Source organism: Aulonocara sp. 'chitande type north' Nkhata Bay, linkage group LG13 (genome assembly GCF_057382095.1).
Source record: "Aulonocara sp. 'chitande type north' Nkhata Bay isolate Kocher_YH1m ecotype deep benthic linkage group LG13, A_spYH_male_GT1.1, whole genome shotgun sequence".
In the NCBI taxonomy this organism is placed as follows: domain Eukaryota; kingdom Metazoa; phylum Chordata; class Actinopteri; order Cichliformes; family Cichlidae; genus Aulonocara; species Aulonocara sp. 'chitande type north' Nkhata Bay.
Genome location: NC_141356.1, coordinates 21,642,581 through 21,659,898, shown reverse-complemented (window position 1 = coordinate 21,659,898; position 17,318 = coordinate 21,642,581). Strand labels below are relative to the sequence as shown.

Sequence of the window (17,318 nt, the reverse complement as noted above, 5' to 3'; positions counted from 1 at the left end):
ATAACCTTTTGCTACTATGTGAATATCTATATAAAGTATATTATAACTATTTTAACACTCTGGAAAAAGTACTTTTGTGTAAAATGAAACAAACTGAAGTAATCCAGCACAGAACATAAACCTGTTGCGCTCCATAAGTCCATCCCTGTTTGATTCTCTCTCTGGCCCATACGTTGTGTTCATTCTCCGCCAGCAAGTTAACTGCTTCCTCGTGGTCTGAGCTCAGAGACACCTGGCTCAGGTCTACTGGAGCAGGCCTGTAGCCAGTCATCTGCTCATACCTAAGACAGAAAACAAAGCAAAAAAGACAGAGATGTGACAGGATCACAGTTACAGTTCCTGAATGTTAAACAGTATTTTTGTATCATTCCTGTATAAAATACTTTCAACTGCCTTGAGTAAACAAAATGCTCACTTTTTCCTTCCTGGCCTACACCCTGCTTGAACCGCACGAAACAAATAAAGCAGAACATCAATAAACGTTAAAGAAATATAAATAATAAATAAATAAACAAAATTGCATTTAAAAAGTGGGGGAAGAAAAATTCTCAGAGAATTTAAAGGAGCCAACATATGACTAAAGGCTGCAAAGGAAAAATACACACTTCAAACATCTTGAGTTAGCGTTTGAAAAGAGTGTGTTCAGTAGGCGGTGGTTTGTGATGTTCATTGTGCTGTTGTACTGTTTTATCGCAGTTAAACTATTCTTTGACATAAGCTGTAAGTTTTAAAAAGAATTTGTTTGCAAGGATGGCTCAAAGGAGAGTGTTGAAATTGAAGTGAGATGTTCTCCTAGTGCAAGCATACGAGATCAAATGAATATGAACTGCAGTTGTGTATCCTCTCTTTATTGTAGCCTCATAAAATGAGTTACCATTACCACCATAAGATGGTCCTTATCTTTTTCTGCTACTTTAATTTAGACATGATGCAACTCACAGCTGAACCAGACTAAATTAAATCAAACATGATATTACATTATGCTTGGATAGGCTCCAGCAACCCCATGACCCTAAACTGGATAAGCAGATAAGAAAAAGGATATATGCATAAATCTTGCATAGTGGATTTTTGTTTTTTTAGTGGATTTTCACTTACTTGACAGGAAGTCTCATGTATTTCATGTGTTTCTCAGCATGATCATCCATCAATCCGATGTGGAAACCAAGTGCCAGCAGGGTCCTCCAATGAAGAATAAAACTTTGAAAATTCACTACTGCAGCAGACACTACTTACTAATTACTAAATATTAGATTTGAAAATCGTTCCAATAAATAAATAAAAATTAAATGAAAATAATAATCAAGCACACTGGGTTTTTATTATTATTATTATTATCATCCATCCATTCGCTTCCGCTTATCCTTTTCAGGGTCGCGGGGGGTGCTGGAGCCTATCCCAGCTGTCATAGGGCGAAAGGCGGGGTAGACCCTGGACCGGTCGCCAGTCTGTCACAGGGCTAACACACAGAGACAGACAACCATTCGCGCTCACATTCACTCCCACATTCACACCTAGTGGCAATTTGGATTAATCGATTAACCTATCCCCACAAACTGGACGTCTTTGGATGGTGGGACGAAGCCAGAGTACCCAGAGGGAACCCACACAAACACAGGGAGAACATGTAAACTCCACACAGAAAGACCCTGGCCTGACGGTGGAATTGAACTCAGGACCTTCTTGCTGTGCGGCAACAGTGCTAACCACCGTGCTGCATCATTATTATTATTATTATTGTATGAAACAGAACAGAGCTCACCTGAGTGTGTCCTGTGCCATCTGAAGGTTCTGGTTTCTCTCATGCTCTGGCAACTTGGAGAACTCCACCAGACAAGGATCATGTCTCTTACCTTCATCCCTCACCTGTTTGAGAGAGACGTTATTTTGCAAGGCAAGCAAAAACCATGTGGATTTCTTAAAAAGTAATCATAATGATGATTCATTAGAGTGTCATTGAGACGCATTTCCTTACGTTTTGCTTCAAAGGAGTCTTTCTTTGGAAACAAATTAGCTAACAGCATTACAGTCTTTGTACCTGACCATTTTAACAGAAATGTTCTTTTTTTGCTTGCTTGTTTAAGACACTTCAAACTGACCGATGATTTATTCAACCATAAGAAAGCACCAAACTCAAAAGATAAACCAGTGTTGTGGCAACACATAACAGAAAGCTGAGCAATTTTAAATTGAAATTTTAGATACTTTGTTACTAGCAGCCGGTCACAAAAACACATCATTTGCTCAGATTTCTTTAGCTGACAAATGCCAAAGATAACACAGGCTGACAGGTATAAAATAGTATTTTCTGCACCAACAAGATGATTCCTAAAGAGCTATTAGTTGAAAATTTGGCATATCTAGGCATGATGTGCAATGTGCCCATAAATTGAGGAAACTGGACAAGTGAAGGGTCAAGAAAGATTGGCAAGCTTAAAAAAAAAAAATCTACAGAAGATGTCATGTCCTTCAGGTGATCCATCTGCTGTTTGCTGAAGCCTCATCAGAAATGCTCTCAGCAGCTGTCAAGAAGCTATTGTTAAGGAAGGAAAATGTGGGGAAAAGCCCGAGGAATGCCAAATTGCACAAGAAATGGACAGAAAATCACTGACAGCAGGTTTTATGGAGTAATGAATCCAAATTTTGTTAGGATGCCACCACTCCTGCATGCACACAGCCCTGCCATAACAGAAGATCGCGATCAGAACATGGACCCAGCATCGTGGATGCCCTCCTTAACGGTGTCGTTCTATGCTGCCTTCCAGGGTGTGCTGCCTTCCGCGCGGCCGGCCTCCGGACTTGCTCCGTCACGGTCGCTGGCTTCGCGGTCAGTGCTGTTGTTTTGTTATGTTTTGGACTTTTGTTCCCTGTGTTTTGGTTTCTGGCTTCTTGTGTTTCGTTTGTTTCGTTTGCTATTTGGTTCAAATAATCATCAGTGTATATATGGAGAAGGTACAACAGTAAGTGTGAAACTGTTACATTTTGGGTCTGCATTTCAGCTAGTGGTGTTAGGGATCTTGTGAAAACTGATGGAATTATGAACGCAGATGAGTGCCATCAGGTTTTGATCCACCATACAATACCATCTTTCAGCACGACAGTGATGCCAAACACACTCCCAGTGCAGTCATGGACTGGCCTCCCAGGAGCCTAGGCATCCGGCATCAATAATCATAGCCGAGAAAGGAACAAAAGGCAGCCAACATCCAAAGTAGAGCGTTGAATGTCCTTCAAGAAGCCTGGATAACTTTTCCTAAAGACTACTTAAAGTAATTACAAGAGAGCTTGCCAAACAGAATTTAGGCTGTGTTGAAGAATAAAGGTCGTCACACCAAATACTGATTTTCAAGCTTATTAAAACTTACTCTGTTTGCCTTACATACTTCACTCCATGGATATCTGTATGTTTCAATAAATCAGTGCATTTATTTTTCCTTTTCCTCTTTAAATATATGAAGAAATGAGGGGTGGATCAAGACTTTTATACAATACTGCATATCAGTTATGCAATTTTATAAAATTATACATTTTGTGTCTTTTCTTACTGGTCCATGTGTCCATCCGAGATCAATCTTGTCCATTACCCAGAGCTCGTGGATATTCTCAGCCATTTTTTCTCTAATGTCCTCAAGTTGTGGAGGCAATACCACCTGTAGGGTAAAAGTACTGCATAAGTAGCTAAACTACTCTGAGATGGTGTCATTTCTCTGAGCAAATGATTCTCTACAAATTAGTTATAAAGACTTTAAGTATACAAACATTTCATCTTTGTAAAACAAGATTTACCTTGCTGATATCTATTGTTGTCGGAGTGAAGGTAACTGGAGTGACAGGCACTAAGGGGCCAATAAGCTCTTGTTTCCCTTCACCATGATCCAAAATGTATTCCTGACACAGCTGTACCTTCAGTCTGACTTTTGGGAGAAGAGCTTCAGAGCAAGAAGCATAACCTGGAGGTGGCAGGAAGCGAAACTCTCCATGCCTTCCCCCAAACAGAAAACGAACTCTTGTTTTGTTTTCCAAGAAAAGAGGAAGAGAAAATTTATTGTTTTGTGGATTTCTTGAAGAAAAAAACATAAAAAAAAAAACCAACCCAAAAAAACAATAATAGTGTTGATACTAACTTTACTCCAGCAGAGAAGCTGACCACAGGATAAAGAAGTCCATTAGCATTGAAGTTCTCAAACATGCCCTGCACAGGTAGACCATTGACCCGGAATGAGATGCAGGGAATGCTGAGGTCAAGGCAGCAGCTAACGACATCATCATCTTTTAGTAGGTGAGGGAACGGGGAGCTGACTTTCCGGCTCACGCAGCCTAAGATTCAGGAGACACACTCATTAGTCTTCATATTTACATTTTTAATGTTTCTGTACAACTTAAAATGGGAATTCAAGTGCTTTGTGCTTTATTAAATGGAAACACTACAACTAAAGTCAAATCAAATGAATGTTTCATAAATGTAAAACATATTGTAAAGATTAAGGCACTTTAGGAACACGCCTCACAGCAAAGCCATTCCTGATAATTAGAAACATCAATGATAATCTACTGCTGTCCACACTAAATAAGAATAAAGTGCAACGAGCCAGAAAATGTTGACACGTTTCATGTTTTACACGAGATGTCTGTGCTGCACAAGCAAATCTTTATCAAAATACAGAGGTTTGTTTTTTATTTTTATTTTTTTGATGAAGTGCAATCATCACTACTGAAAACTGAGATTGTAATTGCCTCCACTGCTCTCTCTCTTTTCTGTCCACGTTAAACTTGAAAGAAAAAAGTAATATGTTAATTGTTCTCTGTGGATAATTACGTGACGCTCAGCAATTGCAGTCACAGCTTTTATTGCACTAACTACAGACATTTCAATTATTCTGAACAAGGAAATTAAAAATGATCTATTATAATGCATTTTGTGCTTTAATTGCCATGGTAATCCTCCCATGTGTAGCTTTTGTGGCACTAAAGTAATGTGCTAAGTTTTTCAAACTGACTTGTTATCATGTTTGTAACAGCTACAGACTCTGATATTTGTCTTTGGAGTATGTGGAGTTTACTCATCCTGTAAACTCTTGTGATCAGTGTTATACAATAATGTTAAACAGACCAAGCTGTTTATCAGCCGTTTGAGCTCATCCTCACCTGACCAGAGGTGAAGTCCATCAAAGCCATACGAGCAGAGGTCATCTCCCACTCCATTCCCCCCCCAGCCCTCGCCGCCTGTCGGCCTGGGCTGGTAGCCTTTCATGCAAGCCCAGCCGACACGCAGGTGTGTGGGCTCAGATGTGAGAAAGGGTTTGACGTGATCCACAACCAGCTCGTAGTACCACCTGCGATACTGGGATGAATCTTCTCCCATAGCTAGGAAGATGTTTGGCCTCATGCTGTTGTTGTAATATGCAGAGAAATGTGGCAAAAAAGGCAAAAAAAGACAGAGAAATTTCAGTCAACTCATCTTTTAAGATTCTAGTGTATTTGGTGTGATCATAAATTAATTTTGAAATAATTTACAATGCATATGAGTAGTCTGCTCGCAAATAAAAGTGAAATTCATTCTGCGTTGATATGACAACTTAATTAGATACATGGTGCACCCATACAACTCATTTTTAAGCTGTGACACTCTTAATTAGCAAAGCTCAGTGTTTGAAACATTCAGGTAGTGGGCTTTTACTTTTAAGTGCTGCTGATAGTCTGTAATTACAAGTTAACTTGGAGAGAGTCCAACTTTGTGAACGTTAAGTTTGTGTCCACAGACTTCAGCATAACGTTGCTGTGTGCTCTCAGCCAGAAATTGTTTATGACATAAAACACTGTGTGAAATGTAAGTAAAAATAGGATGCAACGATATGCATGTGTCATAAACCCAGATTTTATTCACTATAGAGCATGGGAAACAAATGTTTAAACTGAGACATTTTACTATTTCATGAAAAATATTAGCTCATTTTGAATTTGATGGCAGCAAAACATGTCAGAAAGGTTGGTACGGGACAACAAAAGGCTGGAAAAGTAAACAAGACTTCAAAGAAACAGCTGAAGAAATATTTTGCAACTAATTAAGTTTGTTGGAAACAGGTAAGTAAAACGAGTGGGCATAAAAAGAGCATCAGTTTCTCAGTAGCCAAAAATTGTATCTACAAATTCTGGAACAATTTCAGAATAATGTTCTTCAAAATAAAATTGTGAAGATTTAGAATATCCCATCATCTACAGTACATAACATTATCAAAAGACTCTCTAAGCACAAAGAACAAAGCGAAAACTCAACATTGGATGGCTGTGCTCTTCAGCTGCATTGCACCATAACAGGCATAATTGTGACGTGGATATTTCAGCAAGACAACGCTAAGCCACATACTACATATGCTGCAGCAACACGGCACCATCACTGGAGAGATTTAGTCCTCGTTGAAACAAAAGTAAGTCTATCCAGGACTGCTGACCAGCTGGAATTGTACATGAAACAAGCATGGGACAACATTCCTCATCCAAAATATCCAGCATCTGGTCTCCTCAGGCCCCCCCTCAGATGTTTATTGACTATTGTTAAAAGAAGAGAAGGCGGTACTTAGTAGTAAACATATCCTTTTTTGATATGTTGATGTGTTGCCAACAAATTCAAAATGAACTTTTCTAAAACTGGTAAACTTTTCCAGTTTAAACATCTGAAATGTTTCCTGTGTTTTACTGTAAATAGAACCTAGAAAACATGCTCTATTGATCTGAGATTTCAAATCACTGCATTATGTTTTCATTAACAATTTACACAGTGTCCCAAGTTTTTTTTTTTTTTAAATTAGGTTTGCAGTTCCAACAACTCCAAAGTTCAGCTGATTAAACTTTGGACTTAAATTTAGATTCATGTCAAATCAGTAAATCCAGCAAATGAAATTTAATTATGAATGGGACTCCCAAGCACCCAGCCATTAAAAAAGCAGTGCACTGAAGTCAGTAAGCCACTTTTATTGTGTAAATAAAAACTTAATCAGCATTTGAAATACCAGCTAGTATACATGTTTTTAGTTTTACTCATAAAAGGCTGGATTGAGGCTAGATAAAATGCATGGAAAGAATAGATTAAAGGCAATAATGTAAAAAGAAGAGAGCATCTGGAAGAACTGTCACACTGTGGTAGGTGAGGGAGAGAAGAAAGAAAATTGATGAGATAAAGGAAATCAGAATGAAAGCAGATGTACTAATGAAGCATTTATTGGAACAAGAAGTGATAGAATGAGAAATTGCTTTAGGAGGAAAGGAGAGCTGGGGCATGGACTGAGCAGGTGTGAAGAATATGAAACAAAATAAGTTATAAAGCCTGAGGAATGAAATGGGCTGCTGATGGGGAAAAAAAGCATGATAAAAGAAGGCAGCTGCTTACAGAGAAAGGGCAGATTGGGCAGAAAAAAACTTGCTCAAAGGAAAAGGGAAATGGAAACTGCCTACAAGATCAGATTGGCACAGCAGGTAAAAATATTGAGAGACAGAAGAAGAGCATGGACTATGATGAAACTGGCTAAAAAATGCCTCCGTTGAGTCATACCACCTCGGGCTTAAGGTAATCTTTCCAAACTCTCACGAGACGAGGGTGAGACAAAGACATCTAAGCTCTGACATCAACATTATTGTTCCGATCTATTCAGATGTAAAATAAAAAAAATGATGCAGCAATTGAAGAGATGACACTGGAGGAAAAAAGAAAGTATTTAATTAAATCCAAAAGAGAAAAAAAAAAACAAAAAAAAACGAATGTCACGCTATAGAAAAATCTGAAATATTTCTAGTATCAAGGATGTGACATCTTTACAGATGAAAAACAAGAATATCAAGGCCCGTGGGAGCGCCACAGTTGACAAATAACACTCAGCTAAACAAATGCATGTGCGAGCATGAGAAGAGTCAGGGAAAGAAACCCCTATTGAGTTATTTGCCAAACATAAATACGGCCACCCTCCCATTATTTCATATTTATTTCACTTTAAAATAATGGAAAAATAAGTGCACTGATATATTAAAACATCTGCAAACATACATGGATATAAAGTATGCAAGGCAAAATGTTTGTATACTTCTAACGAGCTTGAATGTCAGCATTCTTCAGTGTAGCCTGAACTCTTTAATGCAACTTTCTTATAATTTCTTTACGTAGTCTTCAGGAACAGCTCTCCAGGCTTCTTAAAGGACATTCAAAGCCCTTCTTTGGATGCTGGATGCTTTTTGTTCTGTTCTCTGTTGAGGTGATCCCTCACTGCTTCAATAATGCCAAGGTCTGGGTTCTGGGGAGCCCAATCTATGATTGAAAGTGTTTCACAGTGGGTTTTTCTATCCAGGTGCTTTTGCAGGGTTAGGTTAAACAACTGGACTGAAAATGAATGAAAAAGCAGCCAATTTCCAAAGATATACTTTGAAAGACCTCCGGAAACCCTGGGGAGAAATTGCTGTATATTGCAAAATATAAAGAAATGAGGGGTGGCTTTAGACTTTTGCACAGAACCGTAAAAGCTACCTACTTAATATATTGTTCTTTGTGCTACTTTGCATCTGATTTTTATGTGTAGTAAAAAACAATAATCCAAAATCAGAGTTCTGTCTGAATGTAGAGAAATTCAGAAAACTTCAAAGTAAAAAGGATGAGTGGAATGGCAAAAACACAAAAACAAAAAGCGGTCCTGTTTGGAAACCAGATTATAAAATTACCTGGTGACCTGATTAACGAGACGTGTTTGGAGTAGCAAATCTCTGTCTGGCAGCAGACTGTCACAGATGAGGTTCTGATTGGACCGCACCGCCACACCATGGCACACACACAGAGAACAAAGCACCTCCAGCACCTGGAACACAACCTGTCAGCTCTTCATGTGGCAATAGCTCAATAAGCAAATGGAAATGATCCGACATCAGGAAACAGATTGGAAACTGTTATTATAGCTGTTAAAAGTGAAACACTATGTCTATGTTACTAGACTGGTGAGAAATGTGGAATTTGCTTAAGCCCCATAATGACAAATTCTGAGAGAAAATTAGGATAATAACAAAGGACTTTTTGTATTTATTTTTAATTAATGCAGACATGCCACTGTAGCCAAAAAGCTTAATAATGAAATTACTGGCCATTCGGCATCACTTATTATCCATGCACTTTACTTCAATCTTATTTTTATATTGAATACACACAAAAGCCTTCTAAACACTACCCTGTGGTTGCATCCAAGCTTGTCCAGAAATGAGATGACAGACTGAATGTGTTGTTCCTTGATGGCATTGAGAGCTTCAGGGCTTTCCACAAGGACGCAGTGAAGAACTTCCAGGACTCCTGTAAATATAACTGCCCGTTATTGTGTGGATGATAACCTGCATTTACCTCTATGCTTCTATACTATTAGGTATAAATCCCAGACAACACACGATAACCAATGTCAAATATAATATAAATATATACTGTAAAATTTCAATCCACAATGGCTGATGAAGAAAACATAAAGCAAATCCAACCAACCAGAAGAGGCCTCCTGCCGTTCTAGCCTGCTAATCAGCCAGTCCAGCGAACCCGAGAAATTAGCACAATTTGCACGGTTTCCCCGGAGCAGAGCAGCTTAAGAGGAAAAAAACAAAAAAAACAAAAAATATTAACAAAAATATTAACAGACGATAAGATAATAAGAGGAACCTTAACAGATTAGGAGATATTTGTGGTATCTTCAAAAAATAAGTATGGTGCCATCTATACTACTCTCACCCAACAGCTCATAGAAATGGTTGACGATGGTCTCCCACTCCTCTCCTGTGTCACTCTGAACAGCCTCAGCAAAATGAGAAGCACTACTATACTGGTGTAGACGGTCAATACAATCTAAGACCAAATCTATCACACCCTGAGAAGAAAGGGAGGCACAGTTAGGGAAGCGTGAGGCATAGCACATGTAGGACTCATTCACACTTATCGATTTACCTCTTTTTGAAACATGTTCTGTCGATTCTTTAGCGCCGCCATGCTGTTCTGTTTAGCTTCATGGCCTAGCCCCTCCAGTGGAGGCTGGAAATAGATGATCAGATCCTGCAGACTGCGTGTCACTGTCTCCACTGGCAGGCTGACAGAGGGGATATTTACCTCTTGGTTAAAACCATCAAGTTTCCTAAAGAAAAAAAAAAGTTTGTTTTTAGACTCTACCTACAAGTCTGCCAAATTGTCTTGTATTATAATTGCTGCTACTATCACCAGCCAAACTTGTTTTATTCTCGATCGATGGAGTAAAGACAGAAGGTGTTATACTAGCCTATGAATTTATTTTATTTTTTACAAATAAAAGACTCAAAATTTAAAAAGCCAAATGTGAGACAGACAGACAGTATCTGAGCCCCAAGTATTCTCATCCTCCAGATTTCTTGTAATTATGACATGGCAATTCAAAATTATCAGATAAGGTAAAAAACAGAGCAAAGCATTAGTTCCAGCAGCCCACAAAGTCAAGCTTAGCTGCAATCATTGCAGATCATCTGATCTCAGTGTCAGCCCACATCAGCTGATACCCATCTACACAGCTAACTTGTTGTGTCATAGAGGGCATGCTATTTAAGCTTCTTGAATCTGCCCAGCTCCTTCCTTGACGCTGTATCTGAGTTGACTGCTTTGTTTAGTTCTGGAGGGTCTTGCTGCTGCTCTTCCCACCTCCAGCTTTTCATGTGCGCATACACGAGGGCGGGGAGGTCCTATCAGAGCCACAATGCCAAGACGATAACATCACTGGTCTTCTGATTGTATGTATATATCATAAACATATCTTCAAAGCGAATGCTGTAAACCCACGCTCAGTCGGACATGTAGTGTGACATTTAGCATTAAGCCAGCACTGCAGCTATAAAAAACTGTCGCTAAGTTATTCACAAATGACTGAAGGTCTTAATCCAGCATCCTGTACCTTACAAAGCGAGTGAAGAGGAGAACAGCACTCCGTATTAGTCTGGCAGTATGAGATTCTTCCCTCTGAGAACGAGACAGTGTCAGCCCGTCGTCCATATGCCCTTCACTGTGCAAAATTGCCTGAAAACACATCATTTGCAATTATATCCAACAGATTCTTTTGCCAGATTCTTTAGTCCAACACTGTTGGTTAACTGCCAGTTATTGTCTTATTATAGTAATACTGAGTATACAAGTTCACCTTTCGCTGAGCTCCACCCATATGGGACTTGGCATCAGCAGCTTGGTATGTTAGCCAGAGCCCAGAGGCTACATGTTGAAGAAAACAAATGGAATCTCCATATTTGATCTCTGGGATTCCCATCCCATCAACATCAGTCTTTGTGTTGGTGTCAAGCTTCTCCTAAACACAAAAAAAAGGCATTAAATATTCTTATTTTTCTAACTTTTCTCTTTTAATAAACACAAAAAAACTCAAACAAATGACATTACAGTCTATATCTCTAAAGACTCAGAACACCACTGAAATGTCCAGTGTATTTCTCATATCCCCCCTCACCTTTGATGATCGAAAGCAGAAGGAGGTTGTATTGATGTCAGCTTTGTCCCGATCAACCAGCTGCAGACCTTTCTCCTCTGTGAGACCCAGGTATCTTCCAGTAGTAACGTGGCACAGTCTAAATGGCTGGCCCCAGCATGTATGCCTACCACTCCAACTGGAAAACATCAAGAGAGGAAACCAAGCACTCCACAACATTTAGTTATTCCTCATAACTGTCAAAATCCCTATTAGCATGCAGGGGACATGGGAAACTAAGTTCTGGGCCAATGACATCAAGTATGACTCTAGCAATTGTGCACACTCTTTCAGGCAAAAACAGAAATTCTGTGGCTGGTGGTGACCTGGTGCAATACGTACAACATTACCTGTCTTTAAACTGGTATTTTCTAGTAACAACATTAGAACTACAGAGCTCGAATAGAATAGCGCTTAAAAGCAACATATTTATTGATACTCAAAGTGAGCGGACGCCACATTCCCTGTACACTTACACAACTCGCAGAATCTCCAGCCTCCAGAGAGACCGGGCATGACCGGAGACTGATCCAAGCTCATAATGCATTATCCTAGATTAAGAAAACAGACATAGTCAGAGGAGTAAAGGACGTTTCTGCGAGCTGACTTGGGAGGAGACTGGTCTTTTCGACTAACCTTTGAAGCTCCTCTCCATGCTCTGTAGAGGGAACAGTCAGACATGCGTCACTATGGCTGTGGAGTAGCCGAAGTGTTTCACCCCCCTTCAGGTATCCTAGAGTCAGCAAGAAAAAAAAACATTTATTGCTTTGAAGTGGTTAGTAAAACATGCAACATTTCACAGAAGTAGCACAAAAGGTAATCTATATAACTGTAGTAAAAGCTCTAGCGACTGCTAACCTTAAGTTTGAATATTTGCAGCTTCTTTTTGACTGATCTTAAACAGAATTTTATAAAGAAACACAGACATCACATGTTATTTAAACCCCTTCACACTAACATGTGGTCAAAGAGGTGAAGTGGTGAGTAAGACAGGCCTTGGGCTGCAAAACAATATATAACCATTAGGGAGACAGCAGGAACATTAGCACAGAGCAAAAACACACACAGATACACGCACACACCACATAAGTGACCCTACATCCAGGGAAGACATCAGTGGTGATAGAGTCATTTCCATGCTATAGATAAATTCCCCTCCAGTCATGTGAAGAATTCTCTCCAGGAAAGAGGAGTCTTATAACCCAAGACTTGCCACAAAAGAGAAGACTTCAAAAGGGCAAAAACAGAGGGCTCACCACAAGGTGCAAAACAAGTCTCGAGATCAGAAAGGGAAAAAAAGATTTGCCACAAACACCCAAAAACATTTAGAGCAATGCTTGACCACCATTATTTGGATAAGTGATCAACCTGAAGTATGACGAGGGGAAAAGGGAATGTAAAAGCTGGAGAAGAAACATACAATATCCTCATTAAAATTCTGTGAAGCCAGTGTTATGCATGGGCAAAAAAAGGCACCAAGACCAACTAACAAACAAAAAGTGTCTAAAATATAGACTGTTTTTTCCTTTCTTTTAAATTAGCAAAAAACCTGAAAACAACAACAACACAGAAATCCAATTCTTCTGTCATTCCCATGGTTTCAGACTTGAGAAAGTATTAAAACTACACACTTGATTTATTATGGTTTTAATTTGTTGAATCTGCTCTCTGAAATTCTGAGCCTGTGTATGAAAATGGTTAATGTTAAAATTAAAGCTGAAAGTACATATTCATTTTATGTTATTTCAGTGTAACTGCTTTAAATTGAATACTTGTGGAAAACCTCTGGAATCCATCTAAACTGCATCAGCACTGAACTAACTTTATATTTTGCACACAATTAATAATAGTTCAAAAGCCCATAGCATCTTTATGAACTAGCATTTGGTCCCCTCAATTTATTAAAATACAGCTTTGATGTATTATTTATTACCAACATATTAATATTATCTGCAGTGCAGAAACTGAAAGAGCTGTATTTGTTGGGAGCAAAAGAATCAGGTGGATTATCTAAATTGAGAAAGGAGCTACTTTGCAACATGTTTAGAAAGCAAAAGGAAACAAAACTTGCCTTGAGCAACGGCGCGTCCAGAGCAGATGGGAGCAACACTCCAGAGGGTCTGCTGGAAGGCTGCATTAACAATCAGACTGTCACTCAAGCTTTTGTTGTCAGATGCAGTGCCGAAGGAAAGGTGCTGGGAAAAAACAAAATGGCATTAAATATATTCTCATCAACAATAAATACAACTTGTCTTTATTTTATATCTGAAGCCATTAAGCTACACAACATATTCGAGACATGAGAAAACTTTTGCCAGGTACTGTGTGAAATAACTCTGAGGTTCACATGCTAACCAGCCTAGCCTTCTGATTATGATTCCAACCTCTTGTCAGTCTTGTTGAGGGGCAGGTAGTTAACAAACACTAAATGCAGTCATGGCTGGAGCTCTTGGCAAGCGACCAATGGAGACTAGCCGGCCAACTAGGATTGTTTTTAGCATTAGTAATGGATCGCTGCTCCCTTGCCATCGCTCTTGTCACAATAATGCTTTCCCATACACTACTTACAATGTCCCCTGGCCCACCACCGATAGACCAAACCTGATCCCAGCGGATGAGATCACAGCATGGTGTCATTCCAAAAATATCTGTGCATAGCCATAAAATGGCTGCTAAACATAAAATATATAAAAGTGCAACCCTTTTCTGCTACCTCACTGTCTACAAAATGAACTTTTAACCAGGTTAGTGTGCTTGATATTTAACGTAGTGGAGGCTCACTCAGAGTATATTTTTGCCATTAAGGAAAACTTCAGTTTTGTTCTGACTCACCAAGTATCTCTCTGAAGACACATTCACAAGTATGAGGTCATCACCTACACGCACCTTCTCACCCTCTGACCTCTGTCTGGATGCTGGGTGGACAGTCCACCAACACGCCTCCCCTGAACCACACACAGAATATAAACACAAAGGGAAACAAGCAGTTCACAGACAGCCGATTTAAAAAATATTCTAATTGTAAAACACAATATAGGGTGGGAGCATCGCAAATACCTTAACAAAGAAAGTATTTTAACTGATCGTTCAAATAAATACCTGCTTTGTCCTCTTGCAGGCCAACATCAAAAGCCAGCTTGTCAGTTGAAGACTGAGAGGAAGACAAGCAGCTGAGGTACTGGACGTGAAATAAACAACAGGTAAATAATTCAGTGAACATGCCAAAATATTCTTCACAAAAATAACATCAGTGTGGGAACAAGAAGTCCTCACCACTTCTGTGAGGACAGCATTGTGCCATCACGCACCAGGGTGAGTTATAACAACGACAAACCCTGGTTTACTCCTAAACTCAAAAAGCTGTGGCTGGAAAAGAGTAAGGCGTTCAGAAGCGGAGACAGGGACTGCTACAGAGAGGCCAAGTACAGGTTCACTAAAGAAGTGGACATTGCCAAACATCAGCACTCTGAGAAGATGCAGCAGCAGATCTCAGAGAATGACTCGGCCTCTGTGTGGAAAGGTTTTAGGAATATTACAAACTACAAGCCTAAAACCCCCCACTCCACTGATGACTTGCTCTTAGCCAACACCCTCAACGACTTCTACTGCCGTTTTGACGAGCCATCAGGCAGCCTTCACACCTCCAACGACCCCAACAATAGAGGCACTTTGGACACTCATTCCCCCACCTCTCCCCCCTCCATAGAGCCATCACCACCTTCAAACTGTTCACCTGCAACACCCGCCCCCTCACCCCACACAAAAGAGGATTTCACACCACCTCCTCCGACCACAACTCTTCATATTCATGAAGCAGATGTGAGGAAGCAGTTTAGGAGTCTGAATGCTCGGAAAGCTCCCGGCCCAGACGGTGTGTCTCCTGCCACCCTCAGACACTGTGCAAACGAGCTGGCCCCAGTGTTTTCTGGCATCTTCAACTCCTCACTGCAGGCATGTCATGTGCCTGCCTGCTTCAAGTCCTCTACCATAATCCCTGTCCCCAAGAAACCTAGGATCACTGGACTAAATGACTACAGACCCGTGGCTCTGACATCTGTGGTCATGAAGTCATTTGAGCGCCTAGTTCTCTCCCATCTCAAGACCCTCACGGCCCCCCTCCTGGACCCCCTGCAGTTTGCATATAGAGCCAACAGGTCTGTAGACGACGCCATCAACATGGCCCTACACTTCATCCTGCAGCATCTGGACTCCCCAGGAACCTACGCCAGGATCCTGTTTGTGGACTTCAGCTCTGCCTTCAACACCATCCTTCCAGACCATCTCCGAGGCAAGCTTTCCCAGATGAATGTGCCTGATCCCATCTGCCGGTGGATCACTGACTTCCTGACGGACAGGAAGCAGCACGTGAGGCTGGGAAAGAATGTCTCGGACTCCCGGACCATCAGCACCGGCTCCCCTCAGGGCTGTGTTCTTTCTCCTCTGCTCTTCTCCCTGTACACCAACTGCTGCACCTCCACCCACCAGTCTGTCAAGCTAATCAAGTTCGCAGATGACACCACCGTCATTGGGCTCATCTCGGACGGGGACGAGTCTGCCTACAGGAGGGAGGTTGAACGTCTGGTGTCTTGGTGCAGCCACAACAACCTGGTGCTGAATGCCCAGAAGACAGTGGAGATTATTGTGGACTTCAGGAAGCACACAGCCCCACTCCCCCCCATCATCCTGACTGACACCCCCATCACCTCTGTGGACTCATTCCGCTTCCTGGGTACCACCATCACCCAGGACCTGAAGTGGGAGCCCACCATCACCTCCGTCATTAAGAAAGCCCAGCAGAGGATGTACTTCCTGAGGCAGCTGAAGAAATTCAACCTGCCAACACGGACGATGATGCAATTCTACACTGCAATCATCGAGTCCATCCTCACCTCCTCCATCACCGTGTGGTACGCTGGAGCCACTATCAGGGACAAACAGAGACTGCAGCGTGTTGTGCGCTCTGCTGAGAAGGTGATTGGCTGCAGACTCCCATCTCTGCAGGACCTGTACACCTCCAGGACACTGCGGCGTGCAGCTCGGATCTCAGCTGACCCTTCTCACCCTGGACACAGTCTGTTTGACCTGCTCCCCTCAGGCAGGAGGCTCCGGTCCATTCGCACCAGAACCTCTCGCCACAAGAACAGTTTCTTCCCCTCTGCTGTTGGACACATGAACAATAACCACATGACTGTCCCCGCCACTAACACATGACCCTACGCTGTGTCACTGCATCATTTCATGTTTGGCACTGATCACCACCTGCACTCATGTATATATCTTTCTACGTAGCACTCATAATTCTTATTCTCATGTATATATCTCATGTATATCGCATGCACATATCTTTCTTTCTACATAGCACTTTAATTCTTATTGTCTGCACTGAAGCACCGCAGCAATTTCCTAATGTTGTAAACCTCAACATCTGGCAATAAACCCATTCTGATTCTGATTCTGAAGATTTTATTTTCTTTTTATTAAAAGTAAAACAAAAAACATACCATTTATATACACAAATTCTATTTAACCATCCAGATCCACAAATATGCTTCACTAAGTACCCCTATTCAACTGCTTACAAATAAAAAGATCTAATTAATCAATCACAACTTATCAACTCAAAGCATTTAGGAATGGAACATGGTCAGGATGACCTGCTGAAGTTCAAACTGAGCATCAGAATGGGGAGAAAAGCTGATTCAAGCGACTTTAAAAGTGACATGGTTCATTATGCCATACAGAAATCTCAGTATTTCAGAAATTGTTAATATTCGGAGATTTTCCTGAACAGCTATTTTTTAGGGTTTATGGAGAATGGTC

General features: G+C 40.7%; 1 protein-coding gene across 2 annotated transcripts in view; it reads right to left on the bottom strand.

Annotated features, from left to right (window-relative positions):
* The window catches only part of ryr2b (ryanodine receptor 2b (cardiac)), an 82,564-nt gene that overhangs the window by 54,678 nt on the left and 10,568 nt on the right, over window positions 1–17,318 (bottom strand). The window contains exons 5-24 of one of the 2 annotated variants that reach the window (XM_086259161.1): window positions 14,598–14,676; window positions 14,331–14,443; window positions 13,570–13,693; window positions 12,135–12,231; window positions 11,975–12,049; window positions 11,481–11,637; window positions 11,163–11,324; window positions 10,920–11,041; window positions 9,953–10,136; window positions 9,740–9,875; window positions 9,500–9,595; window positions 9,198–9,316; window positions 8,701–8,846; window positions 5,146–5,387; window positions 4,125–4,317; window positions 3,787–4,006; window positions 3,546–3,650; window positions 1,763–1,866; window positions 1,099–1,182; window positions 122–281 (exon numbers count right to left, since the gene is read on the bottom strand). In XM_086259161.1, coding sequence (XP_086115287.1) covers window positions 122–281; window positions 1,099–1,182; window positions 1,763–1,866; window positions 3,546–3,650; window positions 3,787–4,006; window positions 4,125–4,317; window positions 5,146–5,387; window positions 8,701–8,846; window positions 9,198–9,316; window positions 9,500–9,595; window positions 9,740–9,875; window positions 9,953–10,136; window positions 10,920–11,041; window positions 11,163–11,324; window positions 11,481–11,637; window positions 11,975–12,049; window positions 12,135–12,231; window positions 13,570–13,693; window positions 14,331–14,443; window positions 14,598–14,676 — 2,718 coding nt within the window. The remainder of the gene's footprint in view (window positions 1–121; window positions 282–1,098; window positions 1,183–1,762; window positions 1,867–3,545; window positions 3,651–3,786; window positions 4,007–4,124; window positions 4,318–5,145; window positions 5,388–8,700; window positions 8,847–9,197; window positions 9,317–9,499; window positions 9,596–9,739; window positions 9,876–9,952; window positions 10,137–10,919; window positions 11,042–11,162; window positions 11,325–11,480; window positions 11,638–11,974; window positions 12,050–12,134; window positions 12,232–13,569; window positions 13,694–14,330; window positions 14,444–14,597; window positions 14,677–17,318) is intronic. The other variant, XM_086259162.1, reaches the window with a different exon arrangement.